General features: G+C 38.1%; 1 protein-coding gene across 1 annotated transcript in view; it reads left to right on the top strand.

Moving 5' to 3' along the window:
- Positions 1-21,847, top strand: part of Nup205 (nuclear pore complex protein Nup205) — a 676,487-nt gene that overhangs the window by 430,447 nt on the left and 224,193 nt on the right. Inside the window, exon 17 of the mRNA XM_067147168.2 lies at positions 5,594-5,777. Within this exon, the coding sequence (XP_067003269.1) occupies positions 5,594-5,777 (184 nt within the window). The remainder of the gene's footprint in view (positions 1-5,593; positions 5,778-21,847) is intronic.

A 21,847-nucleotide genomic window follows, 5' to 3' on the forward strand; every position in this document is an offset into this window, starting at 1 on the left:
TTATAGGCCTAACCTAATTATAAAGCTTCAATTGTTAGTTACCTAAATCATTTTCATTCTTTTTTCTCAGTACATTCATCTCTAACTCATCCTCATCACTTAAGCTGTTCTCATAGAGGTCACTGTCACCATCTAAAACACTTTTTCCTTAATTTCCAAAATCTCAAAATGTAGGGTTATACACGAAGTGCAGAATCTACCAGTAAGTGCGCAGATTGCGTTCCGAACTCTTTGGAACAAAAACAAACCTTTTAGTGCGCATGACTAGAACGTGTAGTTCTCGCTCTAGACCGAGAATAGTTTTTCACCGGTTCGGAACCGTTACGAATCAGTTTTGAATTATGTTGGAACAGCAAGCTGGGAGTTCAGAACCGATTCTCATTTATGTTGGAACGCCCGGTGAGTTACTGCGCATGAGCAGACAGTTCAGAATCGATTCGGAATTGTGTTGGAACAAACCTAATATGTTGATACATTAATTTGTGCACCAGTATTATTGTATTGAATAGGTGGAACATCTTTCTCTTTTTAGCATTGTAATTATTAGTTCAATACGGATCAGTGATGACGTTTTTAACTTTAAAAGATTAGAAAAGTAAATTGTTTAGAGCAGATTCCAAATCGGCATCCTTCGCTTCTGTTATCTGTAACCTGATATCGTCCCATCAGAAACTGGGTCTCTACCTATGCAGTTGAGCTGAACAATTCATACTAGTTTTTTGAACATCAAATTGGCTACAGTCCTGAACTTAACAGAACATCAAATATGTTAGTGAGGATACATTCAGTGACATCTAAAAGTGTATTGAAATATATCATTGGACTTGATTGTAAGTTATACTGTGAAGATTAGAGCGTCAATATGTACCACGATTTTAATAGTTTGCGGAAGTCTCTATTCTCGGCGCTATTTGAGAAGACTGTGAGATTGGCTGTCATGATACCTAATGGATTATCAACATATGACTATATAATAATTATTATTCCAAATGCAGATTACCTTTTTTGGGACTCACTCACTCACTCACTCACTCACTCACTCTCTCTCTCTCTCTCTCTCTCTAGGCTTCTGAGGGACGTGAAGTTCCCGTGACGATCTCACAATCCTCTTCCATCTTTTTCGAACTTGAGCCTGCTCTTCCAAGTTATCAATTTGGAGGGTCCGGCATACCTTGTTGATCTCCTTATTCCAGTTGCTTCGGGGTCTTCTAGAAGGTCTTTTCCCAGTATTGTCTAAATTTATTTTGTTTTTCTGAGGATTGAGAAAGTTTTAACGGCACATGTCCCGGGGTGTACTGCCAGAAAATAAGCACACTTAGGTCTTTCTATAAATGACCTCAAACATCACATGCAGTCTCAATGAAGCATAGAACATTTTTGTGTAGTAACTGCATGATATTAACATTGTACTCATCTGGTTTTGTCGTGCCTAATATAAGGGTATGCTCCATTTCACTGAGTTGTGGGTCATGTTAGTGTGTAGGAGAATCATCATCATCATCATCATATCTGCTCTAGCAAACCAGGCATCAGAATGAACAACATCTGTAGTCTTGCCATCACTTGCATTTCCATTATCTTCTCCCATTTTATGCTTCTGCTGGCCAGGTCTGCCGCACAGTCGTATTGATTTTGTTCTCTTAACGTGAGTAAACCATTTCAATCATGATTCTTCTAGAATGTAACATAAAAACATTCCAGTCTGTCAAACACACAAATTTTTTTTTTATAAATTATAACATTATAAATATACCTGTAAAAAAATACACACTATTAACTTATACAAAGACATGGTTTTTTTTTTTTTTTTTTTTCCTACACAAACATCCTCAGATACTATTAGATCACTTAAATCATGCGAATATATGTACACTATTGTTTATGTTGCATAAACTTGTCAATGATAGAGAGTTAGGTGATAGTATGAAAAAGTATTAACAAATAATGATCATATAAGTATTCAACCATCACTGTATTAACACAATGAAATGCTTCTGTACTTATCTAGACTGTAGAAGCTTAGTCCGTTGTCTCCAAATACTATTTCAGGACTGTGGTCATGGAGAGGCTAGTGGAAAGTTTTGGGCTTAGCATACATTGTGGATCCTTCCAATTGGAGAGGGGAGGTTAATTCGTTCTCCATGTTATAATCTAGCATACTGTACCATGGCGAGGGGATGGGGAAGTAGGAGCAGAGCGAGGGGAGCATTGTGGAACCTTCCTTCATCTACTGGAGGGGAGAGAAGGTTATTAACCTTCTTCATGTTTTTTATGTATTATGGATAAATACAAGTTGATGATTTAATTATTTTGTGTTAAATAAAGTATGGAATTGAAATAGAAATATCTATTAGATATTATTTTTATGATAAACCATACTTTAAAGGTTGTTAAGCACTAATTTAAAGAGTAAGAGTTAACCAGATATTGTGTAAGTAGAATGAAGATGGTCATCTAGGTTGGTTTCGTTAGCATTTTTTTGTGATGTAAATTTCAATTGCTTCCTTAATATTCAAGGATTTACTTTCATTTTTGATGTGTAAAATTTTTAGATCTGTGTGATGCCTGCAAAATGATGTGAACTGTCACATATGTGCTCTCCAAAGACTGACTGCCGATCATATCTTATTGCGTTTTTGTGTTCTTTGTATTTTGTGTGGAAATTACGTTTTGTTTGGCCTATATATGTCGCATTGCAGTTAGGTTCTTGGCACTTGAGTTCATAAACTCCTCACTTGGAGAACGGGTCTTTTGATTAGGTTGCACTTGCTCATATGTCTCTGCAGTGTGTTTTTCGTTCTAAAGGCTACTTTTAGAACTTGAATGTAAAACAGTTTTTGGTTTAATATTGTTCTAAGAAGGCTAATATCTTTCCATTGTTCTAAGAAGAGAGAAAAGAATTAAAGTATGGAAGTTGAAGGAGAAAAGCATACAAGAAGAATTTCAAAGGGAAATAATACCCTTGGTACCCAGGACAGAGGTGGGGAATGTCGAAGAGGAATGGAAAAGATTTAAGGAAGCACTGGTTGGATGTGCAGAAAAGGTGTGTGGTAGAACATCAGGAAATGTGAAAGACAAAGAAACACACTGGTGGAATGAAGGGTAAAGATTAAAGTGAAGGAAAAGAAAATTGCATGGAAAGCATGGAAAACATCTAAGAATGAAGAAAGTAGAAGAAAATATGTGGAGGCAAAGAATTTGGCCAAGAAAGTAGTGGAGGAAGAAAAGAGGAAAAGCTGGGCCTTATTCACACAGACATTGAGAGATGATATGCAGGGCAGCAAGAAATTACTTTATGGTATCTTAAGAAACAAAAAGAGAGATCAAGTAAACACCAGATTTGTGAAGGATGAAGGTGGCATAATTTTAACCAAGCCAGAAGAAATAAGAAATAGATGGAGAGAGTATTTTCAGAAGCTGCTGAACATAAGAACGGATGACAGTCATTCAATGGACGACCAGGAAAGGCACTTAGTTGACGAAGAAATGGATAAAGAAATTACAATGAATGAAATTGAAATGGCAGTAAGAAAGATGAAGAATGGAAAAACTGCTGGAATAGATGAAATTTCAGTGGAGATGATAAAGGCAGCTGGAGCTGTAGGCCTGCAGTGGACATATCTGGTTCTCAGGAATGTCTGGGAGAATAAGGAGGTCCCTGAGGATTGGCAAAAAGGAATAATCATCCCAATTTTCAAGAAAGGTGATAAGAAAGTTTTGAAGAACTACAGGGGAATTACTCTAATATCCCATGTTGCTAAGATAATGGAAAGGATACTGGAAAGTAAAATAAGGTTGAGGGTTGAGAAGCAGATACAGGAAAATCAGTTTGGTTTCAGAAGTGGAAGGTCAACAATAGAACCCATTTTCATTATGAGACAACTAATGGAAAAGCATTGGGAGTACGGGAATGATATGGTGATGACATTCATTGATATTGAAAAGGCATATGACAGTGTCCCTAGGACGAAAGTTTGGGACAGTCTGGTGCAAAAAGGAATTAGACAGAGATTAATAAAAATGATCATGGCATTGTATAAGGAATGTTGTAGTTGCGTGCAAACACAAGTTGGCAGGACAAGTTGGTTCAAAATAACTAGTGGGCTGAGACAGGGAAGTGTTCTATCACCAATCCTGTTTACAATAGTAATGGATGACATCATGAGAACAGCAAAAGCAGCATATGGAGGAAGAGAAATGAGCATGATGTTATTTGCAGATGATATTGTGATTTGGGGAGAAGACGACAGGAAGGTTCAAGAACAGTTGAATGTGGTGAATGGGAAGATTGAAGAATGTGGATTGAAAATAAGTGTAGAAAAGAGTAAAACTCTTGTTATGACTAGAGGGGAGAAAGAAGGGAAAGGTCAGATTAGACTTCCAGACAAGCCCCTGGAAGTAGTGGAAACGTTTAAATACCTGGGGAGTGAATTAACGGAGAATGCTCGACTGGATGCTAAGATTAGTAAAAGGATTCAAGCTGGAAGTTGTTTCTATCATAGTGTAAGAAATATGTTATGGGACAAAGATGTGCCAATGGAAGCAAAGGATACTATGTACAAGATGTATTACGTACCCATAACAACTTACGGAGCAGAAACTTGGACAATGACAAAGAAGGATGAGAGTCGAATACAGGCAGCCGAAATGAAATTCTTGAGGAGTATGATACAGAAGAGTAGAAGAGACAAAATAAAGAATGAGAAAATCCGGGAAGAAATTGGAGTGGAAAAAATGAATGATAGAATAGAGAAGAGCCGACTAAGATGGTTTGGGTACATAAAGCGAATGAGCGACGATAGAATGCCAAAAAAGGTGATGGAAATGCAAATCCAAGGAAGGAGAGGCCGTTGACGACCACGATTGAGATGGAAGGATACCATCCAACGCAGCATTATAGAAAAAAACCTGGACTGGGACACAGTGTTGGAGGAGGAGTGGTGGAACGACCGAAGAAAGTGGAGAGGAACCATATTTGCCCCTACCCGGCTACAGCTGGATAAAGGGAAATGATGATGATGATGATGATGATGTTTCAAGAAGGCTATTAGTTTCTTTTCATTGTTCTAAGAAGGCTAATAATTCCTTTGGTTTCTTGTGAAGTGTTTTGTTCGAGAAGGTTTTCTAAAATTTTAATGGATTCATCTATTGGTATATTGGTGTACATGTTGGTGATGTCAAAGGATATCATACGTGTGCTCTGTTATTTTTAGTTTATTTAGTTCTTTAATTAGTTCTAGGCTGTTTTTAAGTGGTCTATCTTCAAGTAAGATGTTCTCTTTTTGAATTTGGTTGAGTTGTTTGCTTAAATTGTAACTTGGTGCTCTTTAAAATTTTCTATAGGTTTAATGAGACAAGAGTTTTTGTGTATTTTAGAATATGAAGGACCCTATTGTAGTAGCCCTATGAATAGTTGGAGGCAGGCTGATTCACATCTGACATTGTCCCTTCTGATCATTGCCTAGGATTGTACTATAAAGTAAAGCAAGTATTGTAGTTCAGCAGTTGTCAGTATTGTTATGTGCACCCCTGAAGGATGTTTTTATTTTATTTGTTAGTCTTAAATCTACTAACCAAATCACTGTTCTGCCAGGTATGTGACGTACAATAGCTGGCTTCCAGAACACGCTCTTGCTGCTGTGCGGATTCTGTTGGATGTGTCGCTGTTGCCCTCAGCACAGAACCAACTTGTGGGATTGTTTACTTCAACCTCTTCCTTGACACTGGAGATTCGCCATGGCTTTGTCGAGTGTCTGGAAGCTGAGAGTGATGATGTTGTAAGTATGACATTCCTTGTAAAATAGAATTCAGGTTCAACAAGGATGTCGCAGACTTGAAGGTATATAGTATTATGACCAGAGTTTTTGCAAAAGCTGGTTCAAACCTCAACATTTGTTTTTTGTCAGGGAGATCACGTTGCCCACTATTTGCGTCTGACTAGCAGTTGCTGCAGATTGTAGGTACGGTACGAGTAACAGATACTGCACTCTTAGCTACAAACATCAGTCGTGACAGACAATGCAAGCTCTCTACATCAATGTATATTCACTATCAAACTGTTCATAATGATGATGATGATAATAATAACAATGTCATTTGCTTTACGTCCCACTAACTACTTTTACGGTTTTCGGAGACGCCGAGGTACTGGAATGTGTAACTAAGGCACAATTGTACTACCACTTTGAAACTTCACTACAGCTCTTCAGTTCACAAGAGTCACCATGGACGATCCTTGAGACACGCGCACATGCAGCAGTCATGCTCGCCCCGTGCACGTCTTACCCCGCATCCACACAACTTCTCATCAGACGACCCTAGTACGATCAAAGGAATTTATACTGCTAAGAAAAAGATGAAAAGTAAGAGTTACAAATTAGCTGCATTTTTATACTTCAACACAGATGATTATTGCAGCTTGTCAGTAAACACAAAAAAAAGTACTTTTCTCAGAATTGCATTTTTGTACATTCAAAATGTTCCACATGCATCAGATTTTGTCTAATTTCAATGAAATTTTCCTTGCATGTTCAATCTTAGACCAGAAATAAAATATGCTAGAATAAAATTTAATAAAATTTCAGACAGTGTACCGAGAATATACAGGGTAGTTAAAAAAAATGTACTCACTGTTTGTAATTCAATAATTTCAAAACTAAAGGACTTACACTTACTGATCTTTTGCGCAAGTATAGTGTAACTGTTATGTTTGTCATGGGTGACACTGGCAGTTCGCCGCGCATGCGCATGTGGTGGTGGCCACCAGAACAGTGGGCGACAGTCGAGTAGTGACAGTGACCCCGGTAAGATTGTTGCTGTGTTGAACTGGTACTGGAAGTGAGAGAACACTCAGGAGGTACAAAGGTGGTGGCAGGAGGAATTTGGAACACTTCCACCAACACGTCGTACAATTACCCGTATTCATGATAAGTTCGAAGCTCATAAGTTATGAATTTCGTTGTGGTCCGTATTGACAATTGATCACTATCAAGGGGTAGAGAAGGTTTGCCTATTCAACACCATTAGCTTAATATAGTGTCCTATATAATTGGTATTTTTAAATCGATACATACCAGATTTTCTTTATTATTGGATGTATGTGAGCATATGTTTTCCAATTGGATCGTGGCTGAAGATGACCCAGTATAGATGGGGTCGAAACTAGTACCAATTATATATTAAGTTATTGGTGTTGAATAGCTGGACCCTTCTCTACCCTTTGATAAGTTCGAAGCTGATGGAACGGTGCATGATGTGCACAAGGCAATATCCAGCTGACAATGAACAGCTACACGCCCAGCGTCCAGTACTGTGGTGTTGCAACTTGATACGCGATCACCACAAAAATCAACTTACCAGGGCACGTACAAATATGGGCTAAGCCATTCAAGTGTGAGATTCATTTTTAAGGATGCAAAGTCGAAAGAGTACGTTCCACGTGCTACACGCGATGAACGAAGGCGACCTGGATCAAAGGACTTTAATACTGCGATTGATTTGAGTGCATAGTCCGCGAGGATGAGGTTTTTTGCTGGGAAATTTGTGTGGTCTGACGAGGTGCAATGTAAACTTAATGGTGCAATAAATTGCCACAATTGTGTCTACCGGACCCCTGTGAATCCTCACGTTCATGTGGATTAAGCAGTGAATCTACCGGGTCTTACTCATTGGTGCGGCCTTCAATCGTGTAGTTTGGTTGGTCCCTTCTTCTGTGAGGGTACCGAAACTGGTCATGTGTGCCTCAATATACTTCAGACAAGGATTTTGCCTGCCATCCAAACCCTGTAAAGCAATGAAATGTTTTACTTCCAACAAGGAGGAGCCCCACCTCACTACCATCGAGATGGACGACAGTCTACCAAGACGGTGAGTAGCTCTCAGAGGTGCTGCTGCTGAGTACCCGCCTCAGTCACCTGACACCAATGGACTCCTATCTGGTTTTCTTTTGCTAGTTGCTTTACATCGCATCGACACAGATAGGTCTTATGGCGACGATGGGACAGGAAAGGGCTAGGAATGGGAAGGAAGCGGCCGTGGCCTTAATTAAGACCTGATGTGAAAATGGGAAACCACGGAAAACCATTTTCAGGGCTGCCGACAGTGGGTTTCGAACCTTCTATCTCCCGAATCCTGGATACTGGCCGCACTTAAGCAACTGCAGCTATCGAGCTCTGTGGGGGACTGTCAAGAATAATAATAATAATAATAATAATAATAATAATAATAATAATAATAATCGTATGGCCTCAGCTACCGTGTGCAGACATTTCAATTTGACGCCATCTGCTCGTCAATTTCGACGTTCCGTTTTACTCTAGGCCACCACTAGATGGCAGACCGAGTAAACCGAAACTCTCTTGGGCGTCTATGGCTGAGATTTTTAATGAATTTTGTCGGGTAAACACCAAATGTGTCACCAGAGATCTTTTACATGCCGACATCGTACGACATGGAGTGTCGAATGGACTTTTTTCCGCCCTTCAAAAATCCGACTACCTCTGCCGGGTTTGAACCCGCTATCTTGGGATCCGGAGGCCGACACTCTACCGCTGATCCACAGAGGCAGCTACTGTCAAGAATGAAGTGTATCGATAGAAACCACATACAATTGATGATGATGATGCTTGTTGTTTACAGGGGCCTAACATCTAAGGTTATTGGCCCCCACATAAAATCAACAAGTTACATTAGAAAATCATGGCGTCGTGTGTTGCCATTATACTTGAGACACTGACAGCTGTAGTTTGGTCTGCGCTTTGGTGACATCGGCATTGTATAGAAGTTGTTGGTGGTCATCCATGCTATGACATAACTCTTTCAGTGCCAAAAGGTGTACCTGCAAGTTATATAAGTGTGTGCACTTTTTTGGATTACCCTGTATACGTATATATATATTACCTTTTTCTTTCGAAATATGTTACAGATGAAAATGAAATGCCATGCATAACATTAAAAATTATTTCAGCTGAATTTGTTTTTATGTTACCTGAAATAGATATCCCTTGATGCAAGTGTAATGGACTAGTATAACTTGGAAACAATTATCTAACCTATGGGCAAATGATGGAAATATCGAGCTTTATTATTATTATTATTATTATTATTATTATTATTATTTCGAATGGGCCACCAGAGGACCACGTGCCAATTTCAATTCCTTCTTCTTTGTTCTTTCCTTTTCTTCCAGTACGCTTTCATCTGTTCACTATGTTTCTTCTTTCTGTCTTCAGACCACTTTCAATACTTTTTCCCGAAAGCCTTCTCTATTATTTATTTCTTCTGTTGTTATATTGTTTTTTTCTAAATCCTTTCTTACTTCATTGACCCAGCTTGTCGTTGATTTCTTACCCCACAAATATCTGAAAATCTTACTGGTTAATCTACTATCTTGCATTCGATATAAATGTCCAAAAAACATAAGTCTCCTTTTCCTCATTACATCTGATATATTTTCTATTTTGTGGTATATTTCAGCATTACTTCGTAATTTCCAACCTTCTGCTGTGTTTTGTGGGCCTAATATTTTCCTCATGATTCGCCTTTCTAGTATTTCTCGTTTATCTAAATTATAGTTTAATGCCAGACATTCGCTTGCATATAGGCATTCTGGCTTCACTACTGTGTTGTAATGCCTTATTTTCGCATTTTTGGATAGGCATCTTTTATTGTAGATATCTTTGGTGACACCATAAGCTCTCTCCATTTTATGTACCCTCTCCTCTACTGCAGATTTTTCTAAACCATTTTCTTGGATTATTTCCCCTAGATATTTGAATTTTTTTTACCCTCTCTATTTGGCCAATATCTGTTTTCAGAAATTTTGGTGCATCCCAAATATTTGTTAAAAATTTTGTTTTTTGTACAGAAATTCTTAAGCCAGTTCTGCTGACGATTCTTTCCAAGACAGTTACTTGGGTTATAGCAGATGTCACATATTCAGAAAGTATTGCTAAGTCATCTGCAAATGCGAGACAATTTATTTCGATCCTTTTGTTTCCTCTTCCTAACCTTATCGGTGAAATGTTGAGTTCAATAAGTTTTTCGTTCCAAATTCTCACTATTTTCTCTAGGACACAATTAAAAAGAATTGGGGATAGTCCGTCGCCTTGTCGTACACCAGTTTTTATTTTGAAAGGCTGTGATATCTCTCTCAGAAATATCACTTTAGAGACTGTGTCTGTAAGTGTTTCACGGATTAGATTTGCCAGTTTAAACTTTATGCCAAATTCTCGAATTATTTTATATATAGTTTCTCTGTCAACAGAATCAAAAGCCTTTTTGAAATCTACAAACATGACTACAATGTCCTTTGAATTAAGTAACCTGTGGCGAATTATTGACTTAAGATTAAATATTTGTTCTGTGCATGATCTTCCTTTCCTGAAACCACCTTGATATTCACCTAAATGATTGTCTAGTGTTGTTTCTACTCTGTTTAATAAAATCTTGGAAAATATTTTATATGCCACTGCTAATAAAGATATTCTTCTGTAGTTATTAATGTTCTGTTTATTACCTTTTTTGTGGAGTGGATGTATCAAGGCTACTTTCCGTTCCTCAGGAATTTTTTCAGTTTTCCAGATTTCTTCAAAGAGTAATTGTAGCTCATTTGCTATATTTGGCAAGGACCACTTCAAAAGTTCCGCTGTAATAGAATCTTCTCCGCTAGCTTTGTTGTTTTTGAGGGTTTTAATTACTTCTTCAATTTCCTTTATAGTTGGTGGTATGTCTTCTTCCAAATTTTCATCAGTATCTTGAAATTCTAATTTATGACTTGGTTCAGGACAGTTCAAAAGTTGATCAAAATATCTTGCTAATATCTCACAATTTTCAGTATTGCTTAGTCCAATTCTGCCGTTTTCATCATCAGCATTATTATTATTATTATTATTATTATTATTATTATTATTATTATTATTATTATTATTATTTATTTACATAGTTATGCATGGGCTTTATTTTGTATAAATTGTGATCGTATTATTTGTGAGCTTATGTCATGAAACATATGCTGTATACATATTAATACAAGTTTATTTAATGAAAGAACACGTAATTAGTAGTATATAATTTATTATCACCTGTAAATATGATGTATAAATCTAGTGTAATGTTGTGCAACACACTGTAATAGGCTGTTGGAGACTCTCGAAATTACGAGAAATCATGTCATATTCTTCTAGAAACCCGGTCAGGCAATGTATATAAAGAGGCAGTCTTGGGAGTTGTATAATGAGACTTGTATTGAAGTCTTTAGCCAAGTGTTTAAGTCAAGTATGTGAACTTTGTTGGGTTGGTAGTTGGTTGACATGCAAGTGTTGGAGTCTTCTTCTTATTATTATTATTATCAGTGTTTTGTTCGAGAGAGCAGTTATTAGTTTGTGTGTGTATAATTTGTAAATAAAACTGTACACAGTTGACAGCATTTCGTGTGCGTCTTTTTAGTTACAAAAGTGGCGACCATGACAAGGATGTGAGAATAATATTCGGTAGTGTGTAACCATTACTACAGCAGTTACACTAAACCAAAACTAAACACAGTAAAGGGAGGAAAGTAAGTGCAATTACACAGTACCAAAAACCACTACACACTCAGTGAAACATCAGTTGAAACTACGCGGATCTCCGCAGATAACAACTTCAATAAATATCAGTAGGGCCAACTTAATGGCAATAAACCAGGAAGGTAGGAAGGGGCTGGAACCTACCGAGGGCATGGACATGGCTTAGGTTGCAATTTCAGAAATAATCAACCGTGATCATTAATTTTGAAAAATATTATTTACAAATGGACTTTACAAATGAATTCCGAACAATTTGTCACGTATGGCTTTTCAGGCGTTTGCTCTATTGACCCCTCAGCGCCGACCTCTATACGTGGTATAGACCCCCTTTTCTTCCGTAGCCGCCGACCTCTAAACGTGGTATAGACCCATACATGGTTTCGCATTTACGGCTATAGCGCCAAGAGTTTTGGTGTTATGGATTTGCAAATTGTTTTGTTTCCAAGAAGACATTTTCGGGTTTATCAGTGTTCTAAATAAGAATTGAAAATCGTTAAAGTGTAGTTGCTTTTGCAAGGATAAGTATTTGTCAATTATGTCTGAGCACCAATCCCTGCTTTTTTAATAGTCCGTTTGCTTCATTCGTTCCCACAGAATAAAATAAAGAAATGATGATCTGAGAAGTTTGTCTTTTCGTGTGATGTTCTTTGCTCTAATTTTGTATTAAGAGTGCGGCTTATTTATTATATTTGTCTTTATTTCTCAGCTTGTAACTCTCGTAACTCTCCACGTGTGCTCTGTGTAGGCATCAGTTAGTGCTGCTTTCTGTCATACGACACGAGAAGCAGTTGTGCATGGTATATATATCGTTTTAAAGACGATGTATCGACCTTTTAATCTGAAATATGTATCGAGTTGGTTTGATTCGTCATAAATGTTATTCCCCTCATTCAGTTTCGTCCTGCTGCTTTCGGTCCCGCTGCAGCTTCATCAGCTTGTGTGACGCACCGCGCTCAATGGCTAGCTCCTGCTGAGAGTAACGTGCTTGAAATATTGTATAATTCAAATGAAAGTTTAGTCGGAAGTAGTAGTGGCAGTATAAGCAGTAGTGATAATGAAATAGGTGATGTGGCTGTGACCGATGCAGTGGTAAATGATGAGAGTGACGATGAGGAGGAACCAGTACTTGGAAATTTCGTGTAGGAGACTATAGATACGCATACAGGTCAAAGGGAAGTTTTCAAGAGTGAATTATGATTCCTAGATTCTCCAATAATATTTAGACAAGTCACAGGGACATACATTGAGCAGTTATCTTATCAGTTTCAGCTGATGGAAGGTTTGTTTACGTAGTACAAAATACGCTTCTCGGGCGGGAAACGAAATATTCAAGGCCAGCGCGCATCAGATAATACAGTTCCAAGGTTGCAGGAAATACGTTTTATCAGGAAATTAGCACCCAAGAGTGAGAAATTCAAACATCAGAGACGTATCGCGTGTTCAAAACACGGTGAAAAGAAGACATCGGTGTACTGCTGCCAGGAGTGTGCATTGGGTCTCTGTCTCGAAGAGTGCTTCGAACTCTATCACACGGAAATAAATTACTAAGGAAATGTGAAACAATTATGTAATTATCTTCATGCACATAGTTCTACCATAAGGAATTCCAAATTTCGTGAATATCGGGCTACTCTTATACTAGTAGTAACGCTTTAAGTGAATCAATGTATTTCAGTCGCGCGTAGTTGAAATCCCATCCGGCCGCGGGGTAGGAAGCTCTTTAAACGGCTGCGGCGCTGAGGGGTTAACCAGCATTTCGTCTTAGGTCTGACACTGGACTCGTCAGAGTGGGATGTGTCGGACCAAGACCAACTACAATATATCAGACCTTAATGCAGCTATCGATAATAGCAAAAATGGCGGCCCGATCGGTTTGTTCAAATGTAAACATGAGCATGTGCGAAGCATCTGTTTAGTTCTTTCTGTTGGGTTTCGTTTGATTAGGAAACGTTAGTTTAGAGATGTTTTTATTGAAATTTGGTTTTAAAACTATTTTGATATATTAGGACGTGTCGATCGTATTGCATGCCTGGATGTAATTCATATTACAGCAGATGCACTCACATTCAGATCAAGTGTTTTTAATGCATCGCGACGATTTCGTAGTTACAAGTATTTTATTAGTGCATTAAAACATTCGAGGATAAATTTGTCAATAGAGTGGATGCGTTCCGCGTACTTGATGAGCTGTTTTTTCCGGATAAGTCCAAAACTCTGTGTTGGTTCCAGCATACAATGACAGACAAAAGGGAAGTCTGACCAAGAAGAAAACTGCGCCTAAACCACCTGCTCTACAGCTCAATAATCAAACATCAAATGACCTTGAGTCAAGGTTTGATGCCTCGTCTATCAAGCCGGATTACTCCCAGGCATCCGATACCAACATCCAGTTCACTGCTCCACTAATCAGTGACGGGGAAGATGACGAAAAGAAAGATAAGGAATGTGAAGTTTGGTCGGAGGTAGTTAAACGCAATCGTACGAGTATACCATTTATTAGAGGATCTAAACAAACTCAAGGTAACAAACTTCAAGCGGCAGCCAGGGTTGCTTGGTTATATGTTGGTAGTTTACATCCAGAGACAGAGTCAGAGGACCTCATGAAATATCTACAAGACAATGGGATTAACTGTAACATATCTTGTTCTCAACTGAACACAAAAGGGGCAAACAAAGCTTTTCGTGTCGGATTAGATTTTAACTTCTTAGACACGGTTAATTGTTCAAATTTCTGGCCTAAAGATGTGCTGGTTAGGCGATTTTCTTTTCGCTCCATTAGAAAAACCAGTACGCATCTCGATACACGCAATTAAGCAAAAGGATGACCCCTCCCCTCAAGAAATCAAGCTGCTATCTTGGAACACTGAAGGACTACTAGGTATAGCTCATTCAATTCGAGCAATGCTGCAGACGTGTGATGTTGCAATATTTGTGGAAACTTTTTTAACATCGGAATGGAATGTTAATAGCCACTACTCAGCGCATGTTCTAGCTGACAAAGGACCTGCCGGAAGACCTAAAGGAGGAATTTCTTGTTTTTTCTCAGATAAATTCTCGCCTTTCGTTGTACAGCGAAAGTCCAAGAATGCTCTTGTAGTGCGCACTAGACTCTGTGTTCTCATTGGTGTTTATTTTCAACCTTACGCCAGTTCAACGGATATTATTGATGAAATTATCCGCTGTTTACAAGTGACAAAAAGAGAGGATACAGTAATCCTGGCGGGAGATCTTAACTGCTGTATAGACATTCCACTTCAGAAAACAAAGGAGGTCAGTAGTTACTTAGAGGAGGAGGGTTTTCATCTACTCAATAATAAGGATCAGAGGACATATATTTGCTACAATGGCATGAGTATGATAGACCTTGTATTCATTAACTCAAAATTAACTCTAATCAGTCAAGTAGTCAGAGCAGAAACAGAGGAAAAACATTTTCCAGTTGAGACGAGATTGAAACTAGTTAACTTTTACTCGTGCCCAGAACTGCTACCAACTCAAGTGAGCAGGCGGATTGATTTGTCCTTAATTGGTGACTCAGAAAATAGGATAATTATTGAAAAACTACAAAGTGGCATTCTGTCAGAGGCAGCAACAAAACTAGAAAAGATCATTAAAAAGGCTGTCATCTCCAACGACATCCGCCAAAGAAAAGCGAAGCCTTGGTTTACTATGGCGTGTTTCAATGCAAGGAAAATTGCTTTACAAGCCTTACAGGATGCAAAAGTGCAACGGACAAAGGAACGGTTAGCAGTTTACGCTAGGTTAAGAAGAGATTATAAAGTCATTGTCGCAGAAGCTAAGAAACAGTTCAGAGAGAAGGAAGAGAGACTACTAATTGAGGAAGCGAAACAGAATCCATATAAAGCCCTTCGCCCAAGGCAACCATCATTCCCAAAGAATATACTGATGAGTGTATGGGAGACACATCTAACTGCAATCCTACAGGAGAGAGATACGTGGCCGGTTAACTTTCATTTACCCCACACGGAGGCTAGCGTCCATTACGAGGAATTCACACTTGATGAAATATCAGATACCATCTATAACCTGAAAGACAAGAAAGCATGTGGCCCTGATCTCTTATTCAACGAACATTTGAAAGCTACTTTCCCAGTGTTACAGAACTCGATATCACTACTGCTAAACGAATGTTTGCGTCAAGGTAGAGTACCAGAAAGTTGGAAACGATCGACAATTAAGATGTTATATAAAGGGAAAGGTGATACAGCAGATCCCAATTCTTATAGAGGTATTGCACTGGAGTGTATTCTCTTAAAGACCTTGACTGCTTTAGTTCATAAACACATTACAGAGTTCATTGCGGACAAACTCCCAGATTCTCAATTTGGTTTCAGGAGTGGTAGGTCAACACTTCAGGCAGTTCGGTGCCTTCAACGGGACATAGAGGAAGCCTTGGATCAACCTAGAGGAAAACTTCATGCCATTTTCATTGATTATTCAAAGGCTTTTGACACGATTGACAGAACTATTCTATTAGAGAAGTTACAAAATATCACCGACCATAGTTTCTATCTTCTTCCATTAATCAAAGATCTGCTCACCAGCAATTGGATAGAAATCAGTGACGGCATTACCAGATCAGGTCCCATTTTACAAACTATTGGTGTACTCCAAGGTGACCCGTTGAGTCCTTTGCTCTTCATTATTGCAACGGCAGACATTACAAAATCGATGACGTCTAGTAATGTCAAATTACTCATGTATGCAGATGACATGGCCTTAACGTCCATCTCAGAGTCTGACCTGCAAAGTAATTTTAACAAAGTGAGTAAATGGGCAGAAGATACTAAGCTGAGACTGAATGAGGATAAGACCGTCTCGATGACTTTTAGGAGAGGAGGCAAGAAGGGAACATTTTACTATGGAGACCGGCAGTTAAGATCAGTATCAAGTTTCCGGTACTTGGGAATAACATTTCGATCGGCTGGAAAACAATTTTCCCTTCATGTCAAAGAAAGACTAAACGCGGCCATTAAAGCAATGGGTGACATCAAACTTCTCAGCAGCTTGTCACTGACGACGGCCATAGAGTTGTTTCATCTCAAAGTCAGTCCAGTTGCGTCCTACGGAATAGAAAATATATGGGTGCATCTTACCAAGGAACAATTGCAAAGTTTAGAGAATGTAAAATCAGCATTTCTTAAAAGAGTACTTTGTCTATCCAAGTACACTCCTTCGCGCCTCGCTTACATACTGACAAGAGAACTGTTCTATGTAGAAGAGCTGCGTCTGAAGTTCCTGCTTCCCACCACCGCGGCGTATAAGGCACTACTGCAGGAACTTCTTCAAAAGAGGAACGATTTTTACCTCAGTGACGCAATGATTAATTTAGAGTGGATGCAAGGAGGTTATAAATTAAGACATATATCAACAAGGCTCGCCGTGCATGGATTTCACCATAAACTGTGTGAATCCAAGCAATTTCATGACCCCTGCCATGACTGTAAGTGCAGAAGATGTGGTGAACTCTGTGAGAGATACCATGTACTAAGGTGCAAATTGAGAACAGAATCTCTGAGACACTTTTGTGAGTCAGTGTAATACTTGTATTCATGCACATTGTGCGCAATTAAATATTTATTTATCTTTCATTTCCTTTTCCTATGCATTGTTTTTCATGTTTTAATCAGCTGATGATGACCTGGACTAGGGTCGAAACTGGTACCATTTCTACTTATTATTAAATGGGAATGTAATTCACTACATTTCTTATTCTTTTGTATTGAATAGGTTGATTCTCTTTATCAATGATTTCAATTTTAACTGTAATATTCTTCAATACGGAACAATGAAATTTTTAACTTTATTTGTTGTCTGTCAACCCATTCCATGTATTTACTGATGTGCTCGTATAAGAGGTCTTTTTGCTCATTCATTTCGTTAAGATTCCGTTCCCCATTTTCTAATTTATCAAGAATAATGTAGATGTTTTCTAGGTTGTTCATTAGTATTCCTTTATTGATCTTACTTATGATTTGAAGGTCCTGTTTGATATTAGTGAATTTGTGGTTCTCTTCTTTCATATGAGCTCCCATAGCAGAGAATCTTCTGTATTTCTCTGCATTGACATGTTCGTGACATCTAATTATGAAGCTCCTTCCTGATTGTCCCACAAATGTTTTTTTACACTGAGTACATGTCAACTTATAAATGCCAGATTCTTGGAATTCGTCATCTTGAAGTTTATTGGCTCTATTGTGATTAAAGAATCTATGTTTCGTATTGTTCTTGGTTGAAAAAGCTACTTTGGCATTGTATTTCTTACATAAATTCGTGATTTCATAAATCCTTGGGTTATTAAAGGTGAATTTGACATACCCCTTAGTCTTTTCTGTTTGCTGTTTAAGTTTAATTGGTTGTTGATATTTGCATTTAGAAATGATTTTGTTGAATTTCAAACTGAAACCATTATGCAGGGCTTGTTGACGAATGTAAGATTGTTCCTTCTTTCTGTCAGTTTCTGTTAACGGTATTTCAAAGGTCCTGTTGACAAAACTATAGTAAGCAGATTTCTTTTGTGAAATGGGATGTAAAGAATTGCTTTTTTATTGTGGTCAGTGTAAAAGTAGGGTTCTCTGTAAATTTTAAACTGGAAAATGTTGTTTTTCCAAATTGTTTGAATATCTAGAAAATAGAGCATACCATCTTCTTCTTTTTCGGCTGTAAATTTAATGTTAGGATCTAAACCATTTAAAATATTTAGAATACTTAGACTGTCATTGATTTTTCCATTTATTATGGCATAGATATCGTCAACACATCGTAGCCATAGATCCAGTCCTTCAATGTGGCCTACTATCTGAGTGTGTTCCAAATAATCAAGGTATATGTTAGCTAAAATTCCAGAAGCCGGTGCTCCCATTGGTAATCGTATTGAACCATAATTTCTTTTCTTTTAATAATAAAATATATCAACAGGACGGATTAACCAGCGTTTCGTCTTAGGTCTGACACTAGACTCATCAGAGTGGGATGTGTCAGACCCTACCCACTGACGCTGCGGTGTATGCAGGTGAACTTATCAGAAGCCCTTATAAGAGGCACAGTCTGATAACTGCATACGGGAGAATAAATCTCCACAATGGAATTATTGCCCGCCTAGCAGAGCAAACGCCTGAAAAGCCTTACATCTCTTATGTTTTTGACATTTTGACATGCTCTATTGGTGAAAAATATCTAATTCCCTCCATGGGAATTTAGAATTTTCCATTAGGTATTGCCGGCAAATTTTCAACGGGTTCTCTTCGGTATTATGATGCCAATTTTAAATTAGTGGTCATTAAACCCGCGGAAACAAAGAATATTGACCAGCCGAAAGAAAACTGCATAACGAAAGCCAATGTTCGGCGTCTAGAAAAGCGTACTGTACAACAAAGGCATTCATATGATTTTACAAAGCATTTTTTGAGCCTGACTTCAATTTTTTGAAGGAAAAAGTGGGGTTTGTCTTGGATTCGGAGAAATACGGTACTATAATTTTTTCAGAATGAAATTAAATACACACTTCCACGAAAAATAACGAACAAGTAATCCATAGTGTGGATATCATCCGCAGAAATGCAAGTTTTGAACAAACTGATAGCCGTTTCATACCGATTTTAATGTGTATGGGGTTTTTTCCGAATTTCATACAAAATAATAATAATAATAATAATAATCATATGGCCTCAGCTACCGTGTGCAGATATTTCAATATGACGCCATCTGGCTATCTGCTCGTCAATTTCGACGTTCCGTTTTACTCTAGGCCCCCACTAGATGGCAGACCGAGTAAACCGAAACTCTCTTGGGCGTCTATGGCTGAGATTTAATTAATTTTGTCGGGTAAACACCAAATGTGTCACCAGAGATCTTTTACATGCCGACATCGTACGACATGGAGTGTCGAATGGACTTTTTTCCGCCCTTCAAAAATCCGACTACCTCTGCCGGGTTTGAACCCGCTATCTTGGGATCCGGAGGCCGACACTCTACCGCTCATCCACAGAGGCAGCTATTTCATACAAAAATCGGGTATAACGACAATCCGCTATAGCGAGTAAATTTTTCGCTGTTATGAATTCTCGCTATAACAGACTTCTACTGTATTTGGAACTAGTTTCGACGATATATGTACATTGTTTATGGACTATTTAATATGTTGTGCAATTTGTGTTGTTGGCTGACCTTAGGTCAGAACTAGTTCCAAATAAATGTTTCATTTGTAATGTAACCTGCATTACAAAAATTTTGTATTGAAAAGGTGGAACTGTTAAACTAAATTATTATTTTTATATGTAATCACAGTTCAATAGGGACCATTCAACATGAAGTTTATATCTCTTAAGGGTTAAAGAAAGAAAGAAAGAAAGAAAGAAAGACAGGGAATATTCTAAGTTAAGCTGAATTTGAAAACTGAACGGGTAATTTTTTGTGGTCGTCTCAGTATTTGAGTTCTTTTATCTGTGGATACTTTTTCATTGGTATTCCAAGTGACAATTTCACCAAGATATTTAAATTTATTTACAACTTATATTTTCTGAGTATTTTTTAATATAATATGTGGAGTGTCAACTTTAAAGGATGGCATCATTTTTGTTTACTCAAAAGATATTTTCAACCCAATCTTTGCTGCCAATCTTCCTAGCTCCTCTACTTGAAATAATGTAAAATAATGAGTGGATCTAATTCGCAATGCCTTATTTTCTTCTAAAAATAAAAAAAAATTGAGTAAAATGTGATGAAATTGAATAATAATACTGTAATAATAATCGTATAGCCTCAGCTACCGTGTGCAAGCATTTTAATTCAATGCCATCTGGCTATTTGCTCGTAAATTTCGACATTCCATTTTACTCTAGGCCTACTAGATGGCAGAGTAAAATGAATGGGCCGATTGCAAAAACAATGACTAGTTTCTAGCCTTAGACAACATCTACCTTAACAACGTCTAAATCGAGCACATCTTCCATGCATAAACAATGTTCAGCCAGTGTTAACTAGACATCGTTTATAGTTTCAATATTGGTTTAAAAATGGAGATAGAAGTATCTTTCATGCAAATCTTTGCTTGTCGCAACCAATGACATTTGTCGGTGCGTGCGCCAGCTGTTTGTCTTTCTATACATTACTCAAATGTGGCTAAGCATGAGCACGACTTGCCCACAGATAAGAATATTGCCATCGATGTGAATTAAATCTCGTAATATTATCAACACTAAAGCGACACACCACCGTGCGGAAAAGTGTGGCTTTGATTATAGCGTTGTTACAGTGAGTGTAATCTACTCATAAATAGCTTCGACGAAGGAAAGATGAAACAGTAGTAATGTGTAACTAAATGTGTTGTACGGGCCATTTGGGTGCATTCTGGAGATCATAGGTTCAAAACGCATCATTGGCAGCCCTGAAGATTGTCTTACGTAGTTTCCCTATTTTTACACCAGGCAAATACTAGGGTTGTTGTTATGGCCACAGCTCTTCTTCCCTAGTCCTCCTCTTTAAACAGTAATCACCACCACTTGCCTTTTCCTATCTCATAGTTGCCGAAAACTTATCTGAATTAGTGCAACGATTATATATATATATATAAAAAAAAACCCATACAACCTACTTTTTAGTTTTCACTATTATGTGTGCTTACTTGGCAGTAAATATAAGTGAATCCTTCCCGGTTGATGTATGCGACAACACTCTTACGATTGAGACAAGTAATTCTGACATGTATGTAGTCGAATTGATTTATAATTCCTTGGAAATTACCCCATGTATAATCAAATATATCGGTTGCCAAGAATTGTATTCATGTTGACAGTTACCAGATTGTCCCTTTGCCAGTCTCAAGAAACAAGCAAAATCTTATTTTAGGCTCTATCTCCCCATACATTTCAAATGAATTGCTGTGATTTCGCATCGGGCGAACCTTTCTTCCCGGAATCGTCTCAACATGATAATACAAATTACATGTTTCTTGGTACATAACCTCTGATTGTGATTCACCCCTCTCATTTGAGGTTAAACAGTGTTCTTGGCAGTGTTTAAACGTGGCCGGTTGAACATCTATTTTTTTGCTAGTGGCTTTATATCGCACCGACACAGATAGGTCTTATGGAGACGATGGGATAGGAAAACCCTAGGAGTTGGAAGGAAGCGGCCGTGGCCTTAATTAAGGTACAGCCCAAGCATTTGCCTGGTGTGAAAATGGAAAACTGTGGAAAACCATCTTCAGGGCTGCCGACAGTGGGATTCGAACCCACTATCTCCCAGATGCAAGCTCCCAGCCG

The sequence above is a fragment of the Anabrus simplex genome, chromosome 5, assembly GCF_040414725.1.
Source record: "Anabrus simplex isolate iqAnaSimp1 chromosome 5, ASM4041472v1, whole genome shotgun sequence".
In the NCBI taxonomy this organism is placed as follows: domain Eukaryota; kingdom Metazoa; phylum Arthropoda; class Insecta; order Orthoptera; family Tettigoniidae; genus Anabrus; species Anabrus simplex.